The 24,715-nt window shown below is 40.6% G+C and overlaps 1 protein-coding gene across 3 annotated transcripts in view; it reads right to left on the bottom strand.

Annotated features, from left to right (window-relative positions):
* The window catches only part of DSP (desmoplakin), a 40,870-nt gene extending 17,307 nt beyond the window's left edge, over positions 1–23,563 (bottom strand). For all 3 annotated transcript variants that reach the window (XM_062569992.1, XM_062569991.1, XM_062569990.1), the window contains exons 1-12: positions 23,287–23,563; positions 13,975–14,077; positions 12,116–12,264; positions 11,595–11,769; positions 8,788–8,916; positions 7,542–7,592; positions 6,447–6,608; positions 5,428–5,532; positions 4,067–4,162; positions 3,360–3,485; positions 2,315–2,467; positions 609–763 (exon numbers count right to left, since the gene is read on the bottom strand). In XM_062569992.1, coding sequence (XP_062425976.1) covers positions 609–763; positions 2,315–2,467; positions 3,360–3,485; positions 4,067–4,162; positions 5,428–5,532; positions 6,447–6,608; positions 7,542–7,592; positions 8,788–8,916; positions 11,595–11,769; positions 12,116–12,264; positions 13,975–14,077; positions 23,287–23,480 — 1,598 coding nt within the window. In that variant the 5' untranslated portion in view covers positions 23,481–23,563. The remainder of the gene's footprint in view (positions 1–608; positions 764–2,314; positions 2,468–3,359; positions 3,486–4,066; positions 4,163–5,427; positions 5,533–6,446; positions 6,609–7,541; positions 7,593–8,787; positions 8,917–11,594; positions 11,770–12,115; positions 12,265–13,974; positions 14,078–23,286) is intronic.
* Between the last annotated feature and the right edge of the window lie 1,152 nt (positions 23,564–24,715).

The following is a 24,715-nucleotide window of genomic DNA, read 5'->3' on the forward strand; positions in this document are numbered from 1 at the left end:
ATTTTATGGCATGAGTACAACGATTCCTGAACTGGCTCCACACAAACCAGCTCACATCTACAAGCAAATTCAGTGCATTCACAAAGCATAGTGTGCCCTACGCAGCAAGTCCAGCAGCTGGATCACATGAACACAGACCCACTGCTTCCCCACCCAGGCTCTTAAGTTTGTTGCATTGTGTGGACTTCCTGGCTCAGGTCCCTGTTAGTTCAGGGATCTTCTGCACTGTGTTCCCTTCCACACAGTGGGAAGTGCATTTCTAGAGCATTAGTGACAAGCAGATCCCTTGCACATTTACAACAGCATAGTGCCTATCCTAATCTACATCAGTTATGTATAGTTTCAAGGCAGGGAACATTATTAGAGATGAGAACCTCATTATAAAACCTGAGTTTTAAATGTTCTGAGATTCCAGCCTAGGTCCTAGAAAGTTTCACTGCATTGTATTTCTTCAAGTCAAGAGTCTAATCTGTAAGCCTCCACCCTATAAGAGTGAGAGGCACTCCACTCAAGGCACTGACTGAGTTTTGTGGTCAACTGCTATTTTGAGTAAACTCTTTCATTTACTCACAGTGCTAGCTGTAATTTCACAAATCCAGGCAACTCACTTGGTAGCAAGATCCACTGCTAATGGATTGAGGGGAGGGATGATAAGACTAACAGAGGGCACCAGCATATCAACTCCTCCAGGGCCAGTCACCAGCCACTTGCTGCGCTCGTTATTGTCCTTCAGGATGCATTCATCTCCTTTGCGCACTGTTTTCTGTAAGAAACACAGAACAAGAATGTTTTCTTCAGTTAAACAAGTTGAGCGTCTAAGAGCGATGGACAAAGAAAATGCATCTAGATTACAGAACTGGGAGTGCTTCCTAGCTGCCAGGTCTGGATGTGCAGCCTGGTTTCATGTTGGGCCAAGAGATCAGTACAGGCCTCTTCCCCCTGAAACTGGTTTCTTTGCAAAGAAAACCCAGGAAGACCAACTGGGAGCCACAGTGTGCTCTGAGTAGTTGCCAGTTGAGCATGAAACCTTGGGGCCTGCTGTGACAAATATCAAATACTGAGTGTGGATATACAGCCAGAATAAATGATACAGTGCATTATGGCTGTAAGACATCATGTAGTGACCTGGAGGCGTAAGGATGCTCAGTGCTGCATCCATATTTGCAGAAGGACCAAGAGAGAGTGCCATAGAGCAAGATTCACCAACCACATCAGCCAGAAATCTTGACACCTGGAGGCCGCAAGTGTGGCTGTGGTGCAGGCTTACTTGCATCCAAGGGGGGAAAGCTTTTCCTATCATTTATCTTGACAGGAATTCCTCCTTGTATCATTCCACTGCAGCCAGCAAATACCATTTTTGACATTACTAGTAAAATGCCACAGGCTTTGCATTAACTCCAGATTTGTCTGGGCATACATTGGCCTGAGTAGACTTTAGCTTGTTTAATTGTGATAGCGATTGTCAAACAATCAGGTAACCATTGCCTAAATTTGTTTACCTTTAGTTACAGTAATAACAAGTAGTTATTTTGTGTAGGCTGAATTTCTGTGACTGTAGAATAAAATGTGATATGGAAGAGCGTAGACATAGAGTGCAGACAGCAGAAGTCCCAGACTGTAAACACAAATCACAATGGTCAGTTACTGGTCACTATAGGAGTGCAACCTTGTGAATCCAGTAAAACCAGTTTTAGAGATAACAAAGAGAATAGAAAAACTGGATAATTGGAAACCAGTGAGGGGAAAGAGCACATAAGCAGAAGAAGCACCTAAGCAGACTGTTAAGAACAAATACACAAATAAATCCAAGAAGACTCAGCACCGAGAAGGAAGAAGCCACTGCCATCATCACACTCCTTTCAGCAAAGGATTTAGGGTGCCAATGACTCATTATACATTTCCCCACCTTTTGCTAGATGAAGCCTAAAGTGCTGACCTTAGGACACAGATGGGACACTGGAAGGGTAAGCATAGCACCAAAGAGAAGGGTAGATGCTAGGAAGTGTCTGTATAAATTTTAACTGTATTATCAATAAGACTTTTTGTATTAATTTGAACTATGATTATTAATACTATTTAAACCAAACTAATAATAGCCATTTGCTGTATTTTGATTAGATTTACTTAGCCAGTCAGCACCTCTCTTATTTATTCAGAATTCAGTAAAAGTCAGAGCTCTTTTGTTGAAGAAATGCAAACACTGACGAAAATCAGACAAAAAGGTTAAACCTGTTAGTTCAACATTTTGTTTTCAAATCATTTGCCATGTTCTAATTTACATGATGTTCACTCTCAGTCAGAAAGGGGTACCTACCAGATCCTGTTTGTAATCACACAGAGCCTTGAGGATAATGGGCTTGTTACTCCGGTAGTCTGGGTTACGTGGTTTCAGCTGCACAATCTTCTTGGACTTATTCACCAAACTCTGCACTTGCCTCTTGTATTCAAGAATTCGCTCTCGTTCATTCTGCAAAGATTAACTGTACATTAAAACTTCATTCTAAAAAGAAAACACATCTAGTTCCCAAAGTTTAATTAAGAGAGGAATATATCTGGAGGTCTCTGCAGATAAAATTTCTTCTGGCTCCAGCAGAATGAGTCTCTGGACTATAATGTAAAATAGTTGTTTAAGGAAAAAAAAAAGAGAGAGAGAGAGGAGAAACATCAGACTAAGTATCTTTGCAACTGTAACAAGATGATGTTTTCCTTCCAGATCTATGATGTGCTTCAAGTGAGCTAAGAGACACAAGAATAAATGGAAAGAACTCTATTACAACATGAATGCTACAAAAACAATTAATAGTTATTACACCAAGTGTTACTACACTTGCAGCCTTGACTTCATCAATTGCCTTTTTACATCACTGATCATTTTTCCTCAAGTAGATGCAATTCAGAATTGCAGCAGCTGACTCATGATGAGCAAATAGTTAACTCAGCTAAAAAAGTCCTTTCAAAGAGATAACTGTGATACAAAATGACATAATGAATCATTTATTAAACACACTTATCCTTTCAGGAAAAATCTCTCCTGGCACCTATGAACTAAAGTATTTTACTTTTTTAAACTTGCTAGCATGTCAAAAACTTGTGAATTTGACAGGCTCATTTCAGACTGAAAAAGATACCAGCACAAGTCCCAAGCGGTATTACACAAAGTAAAACAACAGCACTGACCCATTTATAGGCTATCCTCAGAAATGACCATTAATACAGCATTAATGTTTCATGTTCTTTACAGAACTCTATACAATCATTACAGTGAAACTGGTTTTGCATTTGGTATGTGAAGAGCATAAGAGCTTGGCAAATGATTTCCATGGAAGTTAACATCTAATCTGAGTTGAGTCTAACAGTACCTCCAGCTCTTTGATCTGTTCCAGCAAGGTTTGTAGTGACATGCTCTTATCACAGATGAACTTCTTCCTGATAGAATCTTGTAAGTTCTTCAAATAGCTTTCCGTGGCTTGAGCCTCTTCAAAAAACTACAGGAAAAAAGTTGTGATTTCAATTGCACGCTTCTCTCACAAACAAGTCCACTAAAATCAATGGATTTCTTTCAGGAGAAATCCCGTATGAGAAATCCCAGTTCACATACGGAAGAATGGCAGCATTAACAAGTATAAGATAACACTGTGCTATGTATAATTGTGCACAAATTTAGGAAGATTCTGGTATAGAAAAAGTATCTTTCAGTTATTCAGTGATGAGATTCACCCTTTCAACAAAAGCAATGAGGGATATGACAACTACCACAAACTGTTGATCATATTCACAATCTATACACTAAATTCTAAAGCTCTTTCTTGAGAAAAACACATGTCAACAGCTGGAAATTCTTGCACATGGAAAACAGCAAATACAGTTTTTTGTTACTCAACATTGCTAGCAAATGAAAGGAGCTTTTTGAAATGCAGGAATTTTTAAGAAAATGTTCAAATGTTTTAAATGTGTAAATGCTAGCAGAATATGAAGTTTTTGACTGAAGTAATAATTTATGAACAATTACTTGTCTAATACTTGTATAATTCAAAAGTGAGTGTGAATTCTCCACACTGCTACTCACCTGAAAGTATGCTGCATTCTCTTTCAGATGAACATCAATGCATTTGGTGATCTGAAGGATCCAGCTCCACTGAGTTTGTAGTGTATCCATATAAGCCTAACAAAAATAACAAAATAAAGAACTGTAACCATCACACTGATCTCTCTCCCGTGACTAGATTCAAGCACAATTATTTATGCTCCACATAAACACAAATGAAAGATCTGCTACAACAAATTCATGCATACCAGAAAAATACAACTCAAGCATATAATTCCATGACTTCTAAACATCTACCTGACTGAAGAGAGTTAAATACCTGTTTGTTGGATGCAGCGAGAAATTTGTTCATGATTTGAATTTTGTTTCATCAGCATAAAGCCTGAAGTGTATGAACAAAAGGGGATGATTGGGAAGTAAAAAGCACAAACAGTAGTGCAAATAAAATATTTCAATTGCAAATTGTGTGTTCTCCTTCTTCCAGAGACACTGTCAAGCATGATAGTTTATTATGACTTTTAGATTTAAACTTTTAATGTATAGTCATGTACAGTCTCATGTATAGTCTTAAAAAAAATACACATGACTTTTTATTTCACTGCTGGAGTTTACAAGGATCTTTCCTTTAAGGCAGACACTGACTGCAGAAAAAAATATGAATAGTGATTTTACACAACATACCAGATGACTCAGTAATAAACTGAAAATCAGAGGCAAGTGGGTTTTTTTTTTTTTCATATTAACTTCTTCCAGTTTCAGAATTCTTATATATGCTTGAAACTATAATTACAGCATTTTCTAGTAAAATGAGATTTTTCAAATTGATGAAGCCTTTGTATTTGAAAGGTGAATGTTTACCAAGCTGTGAAAGCAAAACCATCCTGGCTAAGCCACAGAAAAGCATTATAAATTTCAGTTACAGAAAGTATTTGCACTTGGATTAAATATAAACCCTCAGCAAAGGGTGCGGCTATCTTCAAAACATGCCTGCTAAGAGAGCAGAAGAAGAAGGAGATGCATTCCTATCATTACCTCTGCTACCCTGAAGTCAGCTTACAGGAGATAAAGCAATCTGAATACATTTAGATAGCTCCATAAGCCAATACATTAATTTTTACATGTATCTATGATCAATTTTGAGAGCAATGAGAGTTTTTCCCTGAGCTGTTAAGAAATTTGCAGTATTAGTGGCCAGGTTTGTGGGAGAAGGTAGTATAATTTATTAGATCAGTCTATGTAATTGGAAAAGAAATGGACATGCTCTCTGGCAGACAAGCCTTTCTCCAGGTCCCAAAGAGGCATTTCATTTACAGACACTCACTGAGAACTTTTCTCACATAACAATGAAAGGGTGAAGTTAAATCATATGAAATCTAACTCACCTCAATTTTGTCTGAAGCAGGGTGCTGGTTGAGCACTAGCTGGTCACTTTCTTGCTTTAACTTGTTGAGCTCTTTTTCTTTAAGCTCCAATTCACTCATACGTTTCTAAAGAACCAAAGCACAGAAGTAAACAACCCCCAACAGTAAATCACATATGATGGTTTAACTGAAACTTCCCAGATAGATAGGATTGTGTAAAATTATCTTTGCTAACATTAAATATTAATTCTATTCAGTTTAGTAAAGTTAAATACGAAGACAGTAGCATCAAAAAGGCATAAACATTCCAGTTCTGGTCTCTAGGCTTACCAGTTATAGAGTAGAGCATCCAAAATACAGCCCTTTCTGTCAAAGAGGATTGATGGACTGTATCTCGCAACATCCAGAACAAGAGAACTAATAAAAGGTATCTCCTCAATGACGTGAACTGTCATTGCTTTTTTAGCTTGGTGACTAGTACTGACACAGGCTATAGGAATATAGAGGCTCAATTTGCCTATATACTCACAGAAAATAGGAAGTAGCAGCATAAAACACCTCTGACAGTATTCTCAGTGTGTTGCTGGCAAGATGGCAGAGGAAGAGAGGGCAGCTCCCTCTAGTATACCTTTACTTCCTGTGGTGGAGATCAGGGCGAGATATGGTGACCCTCATCCCCTACATAGTCCTGACATGGAGAATTAAATTGCTCAATTCAAGTCCCTCAGCATAACACGCCAATACAAGGGCTATGTTAGCAAGCCATGCATCATTATTAGTGAACTGTAATGAAAAGGTCAGTTCCTAACCTCAAAATGAACCACGACAACAAGCAAGAGCACACTCTTTTAGTAGGTATCCAATTTTGATTTAAAAAGGTTGTCACACAGTATTTACTCCAAAAGAGTTGATAAAAATCCCCTGAAATTTAGGAAGAGTAAAATACTCATCCCATGATCAGCCTCCTGAGCTAGGCTGGTCCTCTCTCACTATGCTAAAAGGGAGCCTATGGAAAGGAGGGGAAGATTGGGCTCTCTTACAGAGAAGGCCTCCTGTTTCCGGGCAATGTCCGTGTTCCTGTCACTCCAATCGTAGAGAAGCTCCTCTTCTTCACAGTCATTGATCCACATGATCTCTCTGCTAGTGGCTTGGATAAGGTTCTGGAACTGACGGAGCTGATCCATTCTCTCAAAGGAGTGTTTCTGCAAGGAATTCCAGAAATGAGAAGTAATAAACACAGAAAAACCCATGTGAGGGAGAGAGGGGGAAGTCAAAAGCATCCCACACAAATTCTACTTAAACTAAGAATAACAGTAAAAAACATACCACAATAAAATCTGGCAAAGGACAGTGGATAACATGGCTGGATTTATGAAACAATGGGAACCTAAGGTCAGAAGCTTCTGAAAGTTCATTTCAAACACAAATGTATCAGATATGTAAGCCAGTGAGCAAAACGACATGGGGGAAAAATACAAGAAATGCCTGACCATTCATCATCTAACCTGATTTTTACTGGCATTTGCTGCTGACAGTATATCCTTGACGTTGTGGTAGCATCTTTTGCACAAAAGACACTCTTCATGACAAGATTCTTTCTGTCCTCACATCTAACACACCTCCTATTACTTGAAATGTGCACAGGGATTAGCTTCCAATCCCAAGGGTTAAGTCTGTTTACCATTTGCATAAGACTCTTGCTGCATTTCACACAAAGACTCAATGTGGATACATAGCCCTACAAATAATCTGGTCATCATCCTAGGTTTGAGTGTAATTTTTTAAGCTTCTTATATAGCCTAACTTCACTGCTAAATTTACTCCCATTGAGGAGACTGAGTCCTACTCTTCATCTGCTTAGTGACCAACCTCCTTCCTCAGGTGCAAACTAGAACCTTACTTTTGAGGATGAGTCAATTTTACAACAGGTAATGACTTAATCCCAAGTTCATAACTCAAACTGGGCCTTATATTAACTACAAAACACTACCAGTTTACTGCTGGATGGAATTACTTAAATATGCAATTATCACTGTAGTGAAACCTGAAATGTTCCTTGATTATGAGATCAGTGTTAGCAAAGCAAAAAAAGCATTCATAAGAGGGTATTAGAAATGAACATATCTTGTGCTCACCAGCAGCCCTTCATATTCTTCCTCCAGCTGATGAACTGCAGCCTTCTCACGCTGAAACAAAGACAGTAAATATTTAGTATATCTTTTTAAAGTTTCTGATTGCTTATATTTGCTCTACAGTGTCAGTACCATGATGTTATTACTTCAGGTGGTAATTTGAAAATGCCTACAAGGGATACAGAGAAATAGTTGGTCTGTACTGCTGGCAGATCACCAGAAGTATAAAAACAAGGCTTGGATGAACTTATTTCCCCCAGTGATGTTCAGTACATAAGCAAGGCTGTACAAAACCCCTGTATCACAAAAACAGCCCCTGAAACTGGATCTCTTTCTATCCTGAACTCCTAGACAACTGCAGTCAACCAACTAGTCCCATATCTAGTTTGGACAGATTTGAAGTAGCATAATCTACAATCTTAGCTGGAGACTGACTTTTATTCCTGCTTCTGTGACTGTGAACCTGTACAATCTTGGAACGGGTATTCCATAGAGATAGACTGTTATTTTTCCTACTTGATCAAGCAAAAGGACAAAAGGAAGTAATATCCCTTTCATTCGTCAGCTTGGCTGAGAGATCAGAGCTCCAGAGCTGAGTCCCATTTCTTCAGATTCAACTCTTTCTTTTGTCCATGTAAGCAATTAACGGAAAAGAAGAATAAAAACAAGGAGAGCTTTCTCTCCTCTATCCCTAACTGTAGACCTAACAGCAGGGGGAGTTAACCACTGCATTTTCAGTGGCTTCTTTATTCCAATCATAAAACCCAGATGGGACCAGAAGCCTCAGTGAAAAACAAATAAAACCAAGAACAAAATAGCTCTGACCTCAGCTCTTAGCTTTGACCTCGTTTCTTACAGAAATCCCCCCATTGCTCGAAGCTGTATCTAAGCACCCACCTTATCCTTTCACTTTGTTGTTTTAACATACCTAGACAGTAAACAAGAATAATCATTCTTAGTCATCTTTCCCACCAAATATTTCATCAGATTTATTTGCCAGCCTTTGTACACTGCAATGAAATGTTACATATCCACTAAGTTTTCATTTCAAAATTTTTGGAAAAGAAGGGAAACATAAAACAATCATGAAACAGTAGAGTACCAACATTGAAAGCAGTTGCCATCACGACATCAGTGCTTTCTGAAGAGAAGCTGAGCTATTCAGCATTTCTTGTGGCAGTGGAACACAAACAAGCCAAAGGTATGGATCTAAACTAAGTAATGTGTAAGGGAAGAGAGTAAATATTACCAGATCTGTTTTGACTTTGTCTAGGTGCCAGCGATAGTCTCCAATGGCATTATGAGTTCTCCTGTGGTCACTGATTTGTTGCTCGATGGATGCTGCATCAAAACCCCATTTCACTAGCTCCATTTCAGCCTAAGAAAACAGAGAGTATTTGTCTTTTCATCAAGGAAACCAGAGCATCAAGGAATCGCACTGAAGAAAGCATGACTATAAAACAAAGGGTAAAACTGAACAAGGTAAAGTTCAGAACAGGAATAAAAATTTCTTAAAATTGTCATCACTTAAACAGTGTGAGAGGCTCCCAAAGTAGAACAAACAAAGCAGGGAAAATATTTGAATAGCTTAAAGAACACTTAGTAGTGTACTTCCATCTCTGTTTTCTTTGGGCCAAACTGTTCTTTTACGTTCTCCAGTATAGTTCATTCACATCAGTGGTGATTCCAGAAACTTATTATGACTTGGTCATACTATGTTATTCATGCAATTCATGTGAAAGTAAGTACAGTGAAGCTCTGTAGCCCAGTACACTACACTTCCGTTTTAATTACACTAGCATAATTCCAATGACCTCAGTTTAGGGGAGTCAAGCTAAATGAAAAAACAGAAGTAAAGCTACGTAATCCATAAACTGAAATGATAATAGAACATGTCTGTCTGGCATTTTTGCAACATTTAACGTGGAGGTGCCAAGGGAAAATCTCTACAAACAGTCTTTGAAAAACAGTAATGCATCTAGATAACGACTAACTTGAAATCTACATGATTACAGTTGTTTCATTTTCCTCAAATATTAAAATTCACTGAATTCATTATTCAACTGCTCAAATTCCAAATCTTCTTTTATACCTTAAAGAAACGATCAAAATCAGTCTCTGTGTGTTTGCCTCTGTGTGTACATGCACAGCAGAGAGACAGATATCTTAACCTTGGGTTGGGACTGAATTATCAGCCTGAAGCCAAATCTTTATGACTCAACAGATATCAATAAAGCCTGAATGACACTCAAGTGAAGGGGTTTTAAGGAAGAGCTGAAAAGGTTCCAACAAGTAAAACCATTTTACATTCAGCCACCTAACAGCTACAGGACTTCGACCTTTCTTATTGTATTTATACATACTAAAGAGTCTGTAGCAACAGCAGCAATCTTGGATGACTGCCAACATGTGAACAAAGGCTCTCTGGATTTTAGTGCACCTTCTCTAGTCCTATAAAGGAAATTTGACCAGCACTCCTACCACCTGACTCTCTTGTCAGCAAATCATCGTGGTAAGCAAAAAAACAGCAACAGAAAACCACAGCTGCTCAAAACTTTCTCCCACATCTCATCACATTACACCAGGAAGTATTATCTTGCTCCCATATGAGCAGACAGTGAGACACAATTTGCACTGTGGAGAGAAAAGGCCATAGTGGAAAGTTCAAAATAAATTTTCCCTAAAAAATTCAAAAACCTAACAGGGAGCTAAGTGCTTTCTGGCCTCAACTCAGCTTTGCCTTTAGATTGAAGAAGGAAGAGAGAGTGAGCTTTTTCTTTCCTAGAAACTTTTGTGTGGGGACACTGCTGTAAAGTGCTCGCTTATGCTTCCCAATTAGTGAGAGGTGTCTGAGCAGGGTGTCATGTGGCATCTTTGGGAGATGCCACATGTTCATGATCTTTCATCACTGGAAACATGCCCAGTGCACTGTCAAACATCACTCCTCAAAGTATGGCTAGTCTGACAGTTAGCCTGCTCTCCCACAGTGTGAGGAGAGCAATCATACCTGCTGCTGCTCGCTTGGCACAATGCCTATAAACGCTCCCACTCAAGGAGTGCATCTCCACTTTCCTTTCTTCCTTTGCAACATGTCACAGTAAGGGAGGGCCCTGAAGGACTAGACTACGACTAACTCCCATACAAAAGTATGGGAGCTGCTGTATAGAGTGTCCTCTCCTCATCTGTTTTGCATAGCAGCCACCTGGTAAACACCATACACAGATAATGACACAATCACTAAGCAACAATCTAATAAGGAGAGATTAAAAAAAATGCAATTTCAAACTACAGAAGTCTGCAAATTTTAACTTTGACCACCTTGCTCCACAAGCCCTACCTGTCTCTCAGACAGAACTGCGTACTCATTTTGCAAAGGAACCACAAACATCAGGTTTTCACTTCAGCAGCACAAAACCAGACTACAGGCTTTGAACATGTGTTTTTTACCCTAGGGTACACAATCAACAGCTGTGCAAAGGCAAATTAGTTCTGCACATGCAACAGATAGATATGAAAATGCTGAAGTTCCTATTTGGCAGTAACTTCTGAAAGTCTAGTCCTGTGACTATAACTCTACCTTCTGGCATCCACTGCAATAAAGATAGATTAGAGGGAGAACAACTGCAAAATACTGAACGAAGATTAAATCTGTGAGGCTGGTCCTAACTATGTAAGGGGTTAAAATAAACCCAAAGCATGAAGAGTATCTGTAGAAGGAAGGAAGGAAATACTGAGCATTATAATCTCTAATACAAACATGCTGATGCCTTTTGTTATGTTAACAGCTGTGTCACATTTATGTTTTCAAATCTGGCTTCCACACTTTTTCCTCTGCAAAAGAAGACTCCAAATCCTGTTTTGTATTTCTGTGGAAATTCACTACATGTGTATGTACAATGCTACAAGTAAAAGAGAAAAGAGAAACTCAGAACAAGATATTAGCATCTATGTGTATCTTTAATGTTCTACTGGCACCCAAAACACTACTGTATGGGAAGTAACATTCACAAGCAACATCAGTTCGTACCATTTTCTCTGAGCTTTGGACAGATTTACCTTTTGCTGTCTCATCCAGTTTAAACATTCACTTGTGACACGTTTTGTGTACTCATCCCAGCCTGAGCCACTCTGAGAGGAGTAGCAACCACCACCTTTGGAGCTGGCTCTCCGAGCACGGGGAACACTGATGGCTTTATAAAGGGCACGCATTTGCTCTTGAAGTTGAAGGAGCCTGAAAGTGAAGGAACTAGTTAGCTTCTATGAGGAAAACACCCAGAAAACACAGAAACTATGCAATTCTTATCTCCTACCGAACCACCAAATATTTAAAAAGAAACGCTGAAAGCTGAGGTCATGGAAATGATATTGGCTAAAATTTAGGACACTCTGTGTATGAAATTCTGTGAGAAATATGTTACCATGAGGCCTTTCTCCATGTTAGCATACCCAAACCAAACAGGTTTAGTTTCACTTTGCTGATCTCTGTCACATCTTGCAACACGAGAAAATGTGAGCACTACAGACACTGCAAATTTACATTTGGGACACTCCTTTCTCCAGTCCTTCCCTGGTCATACCTTTTCTGATACATGTCACAAGGCTGGCCCATCTGCCTCATCTCTCTGATGAGCCCATCCAGGATATCCATTTGATCATTTGCCTGAGCAAAACACTCTTCCAGATCTCTGTTCCCTCTAATCTGGACACCATCCCCATATTTCAATTCCTAAAAGAAAGAGAAGGATATTAAATTAAATATTCTTTGCATAAGCTTCAGCTTGGTTATATTAAGGGAGATGTTATGAAGAGTAATTATTTTTAAGAAGTGTGATAGGTTCCAAATATTAGGCAGCTGCTGTGGTCTTTCATTGTCAGTTTTAAGTGGCAGAAGGACAATTAACAAAGGATCCACTCATTCTAAAGTCCTTATTATGAAAAAAATATATGAGGGAATTATTAAAATATAATACAAATCAAATATTTCCATAAAGAATTAATATACCAACACCCATTTTATTTCTAAGAAAAGTGTACATATTTGCTCACAGCTGTTTTATTTCCCACTTAGTTGTAATCAGGTCTTTAACTGTAGTCTAACTATAGTTATACCCAAGTGTGTGGAACAACTTCAGCGCAAAGGCTTGGAAAAGAAACCCTATCCTACTGCGGGATTCTGGATATTGCACCTGATTTTTACATAAGTTTTTCTGAGGTTCTAGGAGTTACAGATGCTGCTGCTACCATTTCAAAATACAGAATGCACCCTTTCTGGTTGCAACCAGCTCTATGCCTAGCCACATTTGCATCTCATCCAGTCACCCCAAATCTAGTCAAATGCTCTGTGCTCCTTCTCCATGGCCTCAAATGTTCACAATGCTTTGAGCAAGAAAACAAGACTTTTTGACCTCAGCCCCCACTCACATAGTGACACTGAACCAAACACAATCTAAGCATGATCTGCTTTTGCAAAGGCCTCATTACTTTGTCCCTCAAAAAGAAAATGTAAGCAATGCATGTTGTGGAACCAAGCTGGAACTAAACATTGCTTTCTTTTAACTTCATTGCAGTAATATTAATCCTTAACAAGAGGCAGTATTTACTCTGGCATTGATTTTTATATAAACATGCTCATATGTACTGCATTTCCAAAAAGGAAATAAACTGCTAACCACAGAGTTCACTCCTGAAGGACTTCTGTGTCCACAGAGGGTCCAAAAATGTACATTAAAATCATATCTACTGCAAAAACTGTTAATGGATTTTGGATCTCAACAGCCTCAATAGCAGGATGCACTCACCACCCTGCTTTTCCTTCAACTTCAGCAGAAACCAAGGACATTCCATATTTGCCAGGATTTAATCTAGCACCATTGTGTAACATAGCCACCAAACACAATTGGTTTATATTAGTGCATCATTTAGCAAAGATGATCCTTACATATTTGAGATGAAACAGTCAAGAAGATTCGAATCTGGTTTCATACACTTCCTTAGGAATCATTTGGTAAAATAAAACAAATGTATTCAAGGGTTTTGCTACAATCAGGTTCATTATAATGATGCTGATATTCTACAGAATACACTAAGAGGGTGTAAGTGGTCTTAACATTATTAAAAACTGTTCACACTGACAGTGGCTTTGATCTAAAACGGAAAAAAAAGATCCAGTCAGACATATTAGAAATTTGGGGGAGAAGGTGTTCTAACTAAAAGTCCCCTTTTTCTTAATCATATGCATTTTAACCAGTTCTACTGAACACTGAGTACTGACAGGAAAGGGAGCCTTATGAAGGACACACTATTCCACTGCAAGAGTAAACGGCAAAAAGGGAAGAAAGCAAAAGAACCAGACAGCACTGAGTACAGATAACAATGTAGCATTCATTTCCTCTAATATTCATAATCACTTTTGATAAGCAGAACAAAAAGCACTCACAGGTTGTACTATGAGTTCAGCTCGCATCAGGCAATCCGAACAGTTTTGCAAAAGCTCTTGAATGGTGTTCTGACGTCTGGAAATTGTACAGGTACCATTTTGACTGTACGGGGAGAAGAATATGATGAAGTAAGTACAGAGCAATCACACATTTTCAAGAGAAATAAGAAGTACAAATTTCCAACAGCTAAGGGAAGTTATACAAAATAACAAAGAATATTTGTCTCTCTGAAGTTTAACCAGATTTATCTGGCACATTTCTGCATAATCTTCCTGTGAAGTTTTAATGCTGATTCCCCAACAGCATAACCATTTTATAATTCTGTAACAGCAGACTTAGAATGACTTCAACACAGGATCAAGCAGAAGGCAGAAATGCATATGGTAAAGTAAAAAGGGGTTCTTCCAAAACAGATGTTTGTAACTTGGACTGAGAATACATTGGCAGTATATAGTGGGAATAAATTATTAAAGATCTTTCTTAAAGTCAATTTATTAGTATGTAGCCTTCACTTTATGTTATGTTATCCTACACATTACCACAAGAGCCATTGAAGTTTGAGTATAAAAAGAAAGCAGAGATGGATTCCCTATGCAAGAGTATGTGCACACAAGTCTATACAACTGTATGAAGAGCCTCGTTATCAGCAGAAATATGTGAAGCTAGCACAATGTCTTAAAAAGGCATTACAAGATGCCTAAACCATTACAAAAATAGATGTAGTGGTTGGAGTGGGAAGACATGTCTTCCAGCAAACAAAACAGGGAGTGTGGGAGTTCCAAGCAAAACCCTGGAACTGAAAACACTGGTAGGGAAAAAAGCCAAGGTAGGTACATGATCATTATTGTTGATTTGCACAGAATCTACTGTATCCTTACCACCAGTCATTGCTTTTTCAGCACATGCCCATTCAGGAATTCAGTCACTAAAATGTGTCACTGCTAGCCAGTGAACGTGGGTGAGCTGTTTCGAGCTAGCAACCATTCCTAGCTGATGGGATCAGAGTTCCTAAGCAAGCTCAGACAGTTCTCAAACCAATACACTTCCCAGCGAAACTAGAATAAACCACTACTAAGAGATGGTAAGAAACTAAGAGGCTTCCAAGCCTTGCCTGGTTTTCTAACTCCTATGCTCACAGGAGGTAATCTTTTCCAATACAGATCACTAAAAAAACAAATCTCCAATATAACACTAACATCAAAAAGACTATCCATGCAAACTTGTCCAACTCAACAGAACCAGCAAATCATCTGAATCCAATGGATGTCTTTCCACTGAGTTTAACAGACTGTGATGAGATTTAGCAATAAGAATTTTGGCAATACAAAGAAGACTGGAAGATCTGTCTCCCTGATAATCACTGCAGGGAAGGGACACACTCACTAATAAACTTCAAGAGCTCTTATGTAGCTCCTGTAAGTTTGCACTTCAGCAGTGTGCAGTTTTCCTATCAGCTTCTTGAACATGCGTAAAATGTTTTAGCAACTTTTTCAACCTGCTCCTTTTAAGGCCAGAGAATTAACCCTCAAGGACACAGAGACAGGACTGGATATCATTGGGTGACTTAAAACAAGCTGTCCACAAGTAACTCCTGACCTACACTGTGACGCTCTAGCTGCAAAAATGTTGTGCCCCACTGTGCTATGCACTCCTGTGTATCTTGGAAACAGCTGAAAGAAAACAATTGTGAAAAATAAAATATGGGTTTGGATTTTAAGCCAAGCTTCCTATCAGCTTCCTTTTCTAAATCATTCCTTCTCATTAGGCATAGCTGTTGTTTTTGAACGTAGAACCATCTGACTGCATCTAAAATTTACATTAATTACACCTACAATTATTATTATTAGTAAAACATGATAAAGAAGGGAAAGGAGTCTTCCAAGTAACTTTCTCTTACTAGAAAGTGAGAAGAGTATTTTTTCTTCTGTCACTTTTTTAATCATCTCCTGATAGCTTTAAATGTCTGATATCCATTAAAGCCAAAAGAACTATAGATGAGAATGAGATCTCTATGATAATAAATCAGCATATCTCCACTGGCTTCAGCGGAACTTCACTGATGTCAGAAAATCCACTTCACTTTACTCTGAGAGGAGGTCTAAACAGTGGCTGTCATAGATAACATACTAAGAAATTGAGAAGAAATATTTTTTTTCAAATAAATCAAGCTACTAAACTAATTTATAAGCCAGAAAAAACAGAATTACAAGTATTGAGTTCAGCCCAACAATATTAGGATACTGCATCCAGCATTATTGTCCAAACAGTAAAAAAGTCAGACAACTGAAGATTGTTTAATACTGATGTACAAAATTGACTCACTGACAAGAGCAAATGGGAGCAGCAGGAGACCAAAGAGCACTCTGCATTAGATTTTCAAATAAAGATCTAGAAGCTATTTGTTTACAGTTGATGAGAACTTTCATAAAAAAGCAGTAAGTGTTAAAGGCTTTTATCTAGTAGATAAAGGCGTAACCAAAAACACAGGCAAAAGCTGAAGCAATAAAAAACTTAAATCAGAATAGTGGCACAATTCTTCAGCAATGAGGCTATTAGCACTTCAGGTATCTTTTTTTGTTGTTACATGTTTGTCAATACAAAAAGATCAATAGGGTGATAATGAGTGAAAAGGTAATGGCCTGTTAAATGCAGCAGATGACACTTGGAGACCTAATGACTTTCATCCTATCAGTCAACTAAAAATGGTGCTACACTCCATTACTGGGCATACCTAGAGAAAGCAGAGGGCAATACAGGAGCTGATGTACAATGGTACAGCTCCTCTAAGTCAAGGCGACTCAAAGACTTAACATCTGAAGATGATTTAGGTGCACAAATAAACTCAAAAAGAACATAAACCAAACTGCATATTTAAAAGGTAAATAGCTGCAGGAAGACAATATCTGAACATATCTTGGTCGGCATATAAGATGGCACTAGCACAAGCTGACATAAATACAATCTAGTATTTTTCATCCACGTGATAGGAATGCATTTCATAAGCAGTTTCAAAAGCCTTCAGCTTTGGCATAATCTTCCTCTTACTGAAGCTGACAGGCCTATAATGGGAATGCATAGATCAAAGCAGAAAGCCCAATGCACAGTAAGCAGACATTTCGCCTTTAGCAGAAGGAAACAGCCAGACGAAAGAAAACCATATACATTAGGTTGTCAGAGAGAAAAACACTGGAACAAAGAAACCTAATGCATGATCATGGTAGGTGGCATTATAATGTGCAGGCAAGAAAGAACCTGGATTTTCAAAGTGCAACCATGTAACCTGGATGCTATTAACAGAAATACACTTATGTCCCTCAGAAAGACGCAGAACTCTGACAATCCTCACCTGACGCAGACTAACTGGATTATCATGGAAGGCATTTTGTCAGTGTGTCTCTCGCTCACTCTGATTTTGTTTACATGAAACAGAGTAAAGTGTAAGTAATGTTTGGTCATTGTAATAACTACTGCTCTTATGATGACATTTTTATTTCATTTTCATTTTTAACTGTGGCAGTATCTAAAGCTCAATTGATCGATACGATCCTGCTGCACGGACAACTGCAGGTATGCACAATGAAAATGAGTATAAATTTTTCACTTGTTTTACAGTATCCCTGTAAACATAGTACAGATACTCAAGCATTCTAGCTATCTGGGCAGAAAGGGAAAGAACTGAAGCTTGGGCCTTTTGACAGGTCTTATAAAACAAGAGTACTATACATATTTGCAAGGATCTGTTTCATTGCTATACTGCTTTGGTTTTGTAAAGTCAAAGAAACAGTACAGATGCCTGAAGAAGCCTGGACTGCTTCAGAACTTAACTACCTATTTGTACCTACAACTCAAAATTTCAGACTGCAACCTTTATTTTGAGGTAAATCATGAATTTCAAATAGACACTATTAAAAGGACTTTATTTGATCATCACTAACTATTAAAAAAGCAAAGAAAAAGAAATGGGGATAGCATCTCTGTTTTAAAATTATCAGAATATATCAAAACACAGAAAAATCACTTACGATTTGTAGAGAGCTGCAGATTTTAAAATGTAAATCCTGTATCTCCCTATTGCTAGAGGAGCACTAGGAAAAGTTACAGTATCTTCAAGTTCTGGTCTTTTTGTACAGAAACCACCCTGCTTGCTCCATGTAAGACAGAACACATTGCTGCCTTGCTAGACTGAGCTCTTGCTTTCCCAGAGAAAGAAGGTGAGGGCCCAGCATTGCTGCTACAACCAGGCTTTGCGCAGAATGGTATTTTAGACATCTCGCTGCTACAATATGCCAACTGAGCTAAACTCAGGACTTCACTGGTGAAGCCTCAATTTCTGAGCTAGGTTTGCACCTAACTCATAAGCAGTATCAGTGATCCTCACAAGATCCACAGCTCTACAGAGAAACAAGAACTAACTATTCCTGCTTTCTATAAACGGGGCTGAGAAATGCTCTCAAGGCCAGGCAATGAGTCATGAGAGCTGAGATAAGTATTCCAAACACAATTGGTGCCTATTTTCCCAGAACACACCATAGGTGATTACTGCTGTTACTGACATATTAAGCAGTTGAAAAAGCATAAATGACATTTTTGAATAAATCATATATCCTCTGTAAACACTTATCTTCCACCCTTACAAAGTCCTGCTGAGTTGTTATCAATGCAGAACTTGAGTGATGAGAGAGAAAGCTACATTCTACCTTTTCATTTGCCCAGTGCTGCTGAAGACAAGCATGCTCCCAGTGCAAAGCAACGTGGCACGGAGGCTGCTCTAGTCCTTCCTCTGTTAGTGTACATGAGGAGGCTGTTGTATTACCTGGGCAACTATTAGTGCCTGGAGAAGCAAGGTGAAGGGGCCATGCAGAAGTAGTCCTGGCAGCTATATGGAGCCTTCCAACAGCTCCACACTACCTTAAAACTTTGAAAAGCACCAAAGGGATCCTCTTGGCCCAAACACCTCATTTGAGAGAGTATATGCAAAAGACAAATAACTCCTGTTAAATATTTTGATTGCTCCACAAAACATTTAGCCTTTTGAAAATTAAAAGCAATTTTTTTTCATTTAAAAATTAAAGTAAGCTTTTAAAAAGGTCTTTTTGCAAGCTCAAAGTATCCAGCAACTCCCACAGCTGACAGCAAGGTTGAAGCCCAGTAAAACAATACCATCTTTTTTTTTTTTTTTTTCCTCACCCACACAAACTTGTTTGAACAAGACAGGGATTCATCAAGGGATTACCTAGTATGCCGAGGGTAAAGAAGTTAAAAGAAAAACCTGAACTGGATTCTAAATTCACAGCACAAAGACCGGATCCATTACTGGCTTAATCTCCCCTCTGCTGCCTGCTAGTTGTTTGTGTGCATCTGCAAATACACACATACACTCAAATCAAGTATCAGAAAAATGGTTTTAACAGGTATTTATATAGGCTGATTATGACAAATACAAAATATTTGGAGAGAAATGAATACAAGATGGCTAATCACAATATTCATAAGAGTATAACCTATCCTATATAACAACTTTTTTCTTTCTCAAAGAATGTGAATGCAACTGTCAGTAAATCAAGAATGTCATAATCAGGTTTTCTTTATATACATCACTGTATATTAATTAGTATTAATTTTGGCGCAGTGCAGCCTCAGCAAGCTAGTCCTCTCTTCTGAGGACCCACATGGGTTAGGACATGGTGGCAGTACCCCTCTACAGGTATCTTGCACAATGAGGCTCTTCATACCCTTAGAAATACGTTTGGGGAAAAAAGAAAAAGAAAAAAAAAAAAAAAAAAAAAAAAAACAACTTTGGTGGAATCTTAAAACTACGGAGGCCAAGTACCTTCAGTGGAACCACAATTTCACAAGGAGTCCTGCCACACCTTTTCCAAGAAAATTCCCACACTCTTGAGTGGGACACATTCATCAGTGAGGTTTGTGATATTAATCACCAGAAATAATGACACCATTTTTAAAGGCAGTACTTGGTAATTATAATAGGCTGAACAAATGTTTACATAGGCAGCACCCTCTCTCCAATTTCTAAGTCCGAAAGAGGAAGGAACTGAATCCAGAGTCCAGCCTGGAAGAAAATACATCTCCTCTCGAGAGAATGCAGTATTGAAATGCAGTAAAACCCTTCACTTAAGAGGCTTTCATTCTTTCAAAGATGGACAGCTTGAAATGGAAGGGACATCACAGATACACCTATTAAAAAGTTGAGTTAGGAAAGGTGCAATTTGGTTTTCTTCCTATCTTGTTGCAGTGTTACCAGTTGTTAAGACTTTGTTGACTGAAGTACAATACATGCTCTGCTAGCATGATAAGTATTTGGCAATTCAAGTGTATTCTTTACTGTCTTCTGGTATTTTTATTAGTTACTAGGGCACTTTTTATGTCCAGTGAGCCACCTGACAGATAAGTTTAAAGGGAACAAGGTTATTGCACCAGCCCCATTACTACTCATTTTGGTCAGGATCCTGCAACCACTGATGGGAAGGGCAAAAAAGCTAACTTTAAAATGTTTGAAAATTGCAGACCAGACCTCTGGTCATTTTTTCTTCTTCCACAGTGTATCTATGTTTTATCTCTCCATAGCAAAGACACCAATAAATATTTGACTGATGAATTGGCAGATTTGAAGTGTGTGACTCACTGTCAAGCTGTGTATCTGTACTCAAGGCCAAGCTCATTTGAGTTCCCAAGCCAGAAGAAACTGGGAATGTTGTAAAAGCACCTTGCAGAGCCCTAAGGGTAGGGAGCGTCTTACATTGCTCTGTGAGTAATGCAATACTCAGCACAGACTTGTTCAGCAGAATACGCCCCAAAAGTTACACGACTAGACCCTAAGTCAAATCCTACTGCATTTAAAATTAAGGTACGGTAATTTTCCCCATTTAAAAAAGAAGCATCAGTTTTTGAGTTCAGTAACTTGCCACCCACTAAAATCTGGCACAAAAGATACCAGGCTGAATGCAATTATTAAAACCAGTTCACAGGTTATGGCCCTCATCCTGCAAACACAGCATGCATAGGATTTAGGGGATATTCTGCATAGAGTACATGTGTAAAATCATGCACAATTGATTTTTTATTTATATAGTAACAAAACTCTCATTTTGTTTTTTGAAGCACATTCGAATTAAAATCAGCACCGATTAAAAATAAATTTATGCAACTCAATAAGGTGCAAACATATATAATTATGCAAATAATTATGTAAAGTGTTTTGAATAGTCTCATATATAAATATATATTAAACAAATATATATATATATACATATTTCAAGCTCATTAACAGGGGTCTTTAGTTCCATGTAGAGACTTCCCAGCAAAGTGAAGAGGCATCTGTACTGCAAATCCTGTGTCAGATAAACTTTTTCAAAAAGGAGATACAAATATTCCAAGTTGCAGAGAGCAAATGAAAGGATGTTGATACAAGGTTGACAGCCTCTTGATCAGGCCTGTCATTTCTTCTATTCTTGCTACACAATCACTGAAAGCTAAACAAACAAACAAGAAAAAAAACAAACAAACTGAGGACTGTTTAAAACATGTAACAAAGGTCAAAGAATGCTAAATTAAAGGAAGGTATTTCTCCTCTAGCATAAGTCAGGAGTAATAGGGAAGTTACTCCAGCGAAGCTGATGTAGTTGAATCACAGTAAAGTGACTCACAGTGAAATGGTCAGTAATTTTTTATGCCTGTCTCCTACAATCATGAAAAGTAGTTGCACTTGAACACCACTAGCAAAATAGGTGTTCAAAAATGCTATACAGCTACTGCATTTTGGAATCTCGGCATATATAATCTTCCCTAGTAGAGCACTGAATTGCTCTAACTGTATAGCAATAAATAGGTATTCTCACGTTATTGTAATGGTACATATACATGGCATAGCAGAAATTAATTGTAACTAACATACCTATGCACACATCAAATCAGAAGGCAAATGAAGAACTAAAACTAAGGACTGGACATAAAAAATAGGAAGAATGAGAACCTGTCTTCCACTGCATGGATCTCTTACAGCAGGTCTGAGGCACCGAAACGAAGCTCTACATGTTGGCTAGGATAATCGCACTTCTCAACGGCCATTTATGGACACGCTTCATAATGCTTCTTCGTTATCATTCGCTTCTTTTTGCGTATGTTTAATCCCTCTAACACCTTCCTGCAACCTAACCAAGATATCCTAACAGTAAAGCTGGGGGGTAAATTCTAACCCAGGCCCCACCACAGCCCTCCTGAATGAATTCCTAAATCCGTGGCATCGACAGTCAGACCAGCAGCGTTAACAGAGCTGCTCCTCAGGTACCAAAGAGCAATCAACAGCGGGGCGTAGCATGCGCGGCTCATCACGCACCACGGCTGCTTTCTTCAGCCACCGCAACTGGCACCCACTTTTCAGTCCTGTGAACCCCACACCAAGGGCATTAACGGAAAAGTCTTCCTCACTGCTGTACTTATTTTTCATACATTCAGAGCGAAGTCTCTGCCAGAACAGAGCCCGCAGTTTTAGTTTTTAGAGGCCTAGTTATGCTTCTGCTGGTGACGGCAGCGAGACCGGAGACTGGATATATCCCCTACAGAGACATTTACACCAGCACGGTTTATTTTGCATCACCGAGCAAAACCAGACTCTGTCAACATTGGGCTGTGTCAGTAGAGCCGATACAAACGTGTCAGTATAACCGATACAAACGCCTATACAGCAGGGAGCGAAAAGGGGAGCCCAAGGTATGCTTCTGCCATTAATCCCAATATTCTCTTCATAGTCTCCATGAAAACAAAACGACAAAAAAGTAGTAATAATTAAAACTACTCTTTGATTGCACGTAAAAGGTTTTCAAAATTAGTCTTCTTAGGAGGAGGGGAAAAAAAAGAAAACCAAATTTGAAGGCAGGTAAAACCAAACTGCAGGCCGTACTGCGAGGAAGTTCACAGCAGTTCACCTGAGCCACAGCACCGCTGCCCTGCCGGACAGCTGCTCCCCGCGGCTGCCACAAACCACGAACCGAGTGGGTTGCCGCAAACGCCGTCGCTTCGCAGGGATTTATTTGACGGCAGGAGCGGTGCCGGGGGGGGGTTACCTCGCCGAGGCGGCCACGCCGCCCCGCCGCTTCCCCTTACAGTGGCGCCCGCCGGCCGGGGCGCCATTTCGTGCCGCCTCGCGGGGGCGCCATTTCGTGCCGCCCCGCCCCGCCTCGCGGGGGCGCCATTTCGTGCCGCCGTGCTGCGGGTGATTCCTCCCCGCCGCCCCGGCTGCGGGCTCCCTCCCGCTGTGCACGGGCCCCGGCGCCGTCGGGGTCGGCGGCACCTACCCGTATCCGTCAGAGGCGTAGTCCCCGCCGTAGGTCTTCTGCTGGTAGTAGTAGGTCTTGTGGGTGTGGGTGGTGCCGCCGCCGCCGCCCGCCACATGGGAGCTCATCTCGTAGCGCAAGTCCGTGCCGGAGTCGGCCCGCGCCATCCTGCCCAAGGTGTTGAGCCGCGGGTGCGACCCGCCGTTCATGCTCATGTCGGCGGCGCGCCAGGGGCCGCCGCAGCCCGCGCGGAGACCGGGTGGTGCTGGGGCAGCTTACAGGGGAGGGGAGGGTGGCAAAAACAACCCCGAACCCGGCGGGGGCGGGGGAGGGGACGGCGCTATTGCCAGCGGAGAAGCGCGGCCCCGAGGTGGGAGCAAAGGTGCGCGGCGAAAGGCAAGGCAGGCGCGTCCTCGGGGGCGGGAGGCGGCGGGGCTGCGGCGCGGAGGGTCCCGACGGCGGTGCCCGGGCGGGAGGCGCGGCGGCGGAGGGCGGCGGGGGCTGCTGGCAGCGGCGGTGGGAGCGGAGGTGCCGTCCCGTGCCGTCCCGTCCCCGCCGGCACAGGAAAGGCGAAGCCACACCTTTCGTCGTCGGCTTTAAGCGGCGAGCCTGGGCGGGGAGCGCCGCCGCCTCCCTCCGCGCCTCCTCGGCGGCTGCCGCCGCCGCCCGCTGCCTGCACGGGCGGCGCGGCCTCCTCGGAACACCTTCCTGGCCCGTGCGCCCCACTCACCCCCGTGGGCACACACAGCACCCCTCCAGGAGGCCCGGGCACGAAGCCGGGCTTCCCCTGCCACGAGGGGAGAGCACAAGCCTGACACTGGTTTTCCAGCTTCTTCAGTTTGTGGGCTTTCCTAGCAATTCACCAGTGGGGGTTGACGCCCACCAATAAGCTCCCTGCATATGGAGTGTCCTTCATAGCAGACACGAACTGGCGGTGCTGGTACAGCTCTCATGGAGACCTCGGTAGTGCCACCTTGACTCGTTGAGGTCTGGGAAGTCCAGGCAGCTGCACCTCCACTGTAAGCAGCCTGCACAAGGGGGCCTCCCACGCAGAAGGGCCTCTCATGGCTCCACCGGGCCATTCAGACTCAGAAAAGACAGTGGCGATTCAGTAAGCGAGGTTACATCAAGGATGAGGCTGGTCCACCATCAGCACCCCTCTCCCTGCACTCCAAATTCCAGCGTGTTGCACAGCTGCAAGGCTTGTCAGGAAAGCAGTGCCTCTATTTCATCCATTCATAAATGCATCAAGTCCTGCATTTGGGGATGCTTGTGATTTTTCAAGACTCTTTCATTTCTAAGGCAGCACTGCAGTTTCTGTGGCAATCAATGAAATGATTGAATTGTGTAATGCGCTGACTGCACTTACGCATGTGAAAGATCATATCCAGATACAGGCATTCAGACTGATTTTCTCACTTGTTTTTTCTTGGTGCCTGTGTTCTGGTTC

This window comes from Rhea pennata, chromosome 2, assembly GCF_028389875.1.
Source record: "Rhea pennata isolate bPtePen1 chromosome 2, bPtePen1.pri, whole genome shotgun sequence".
Taxonomy (NCBI): Eukaryota; Metazoa; Chordata; class Aves; order Rheiformes; family Rheidae; genus Rhea; species Rhea pennata.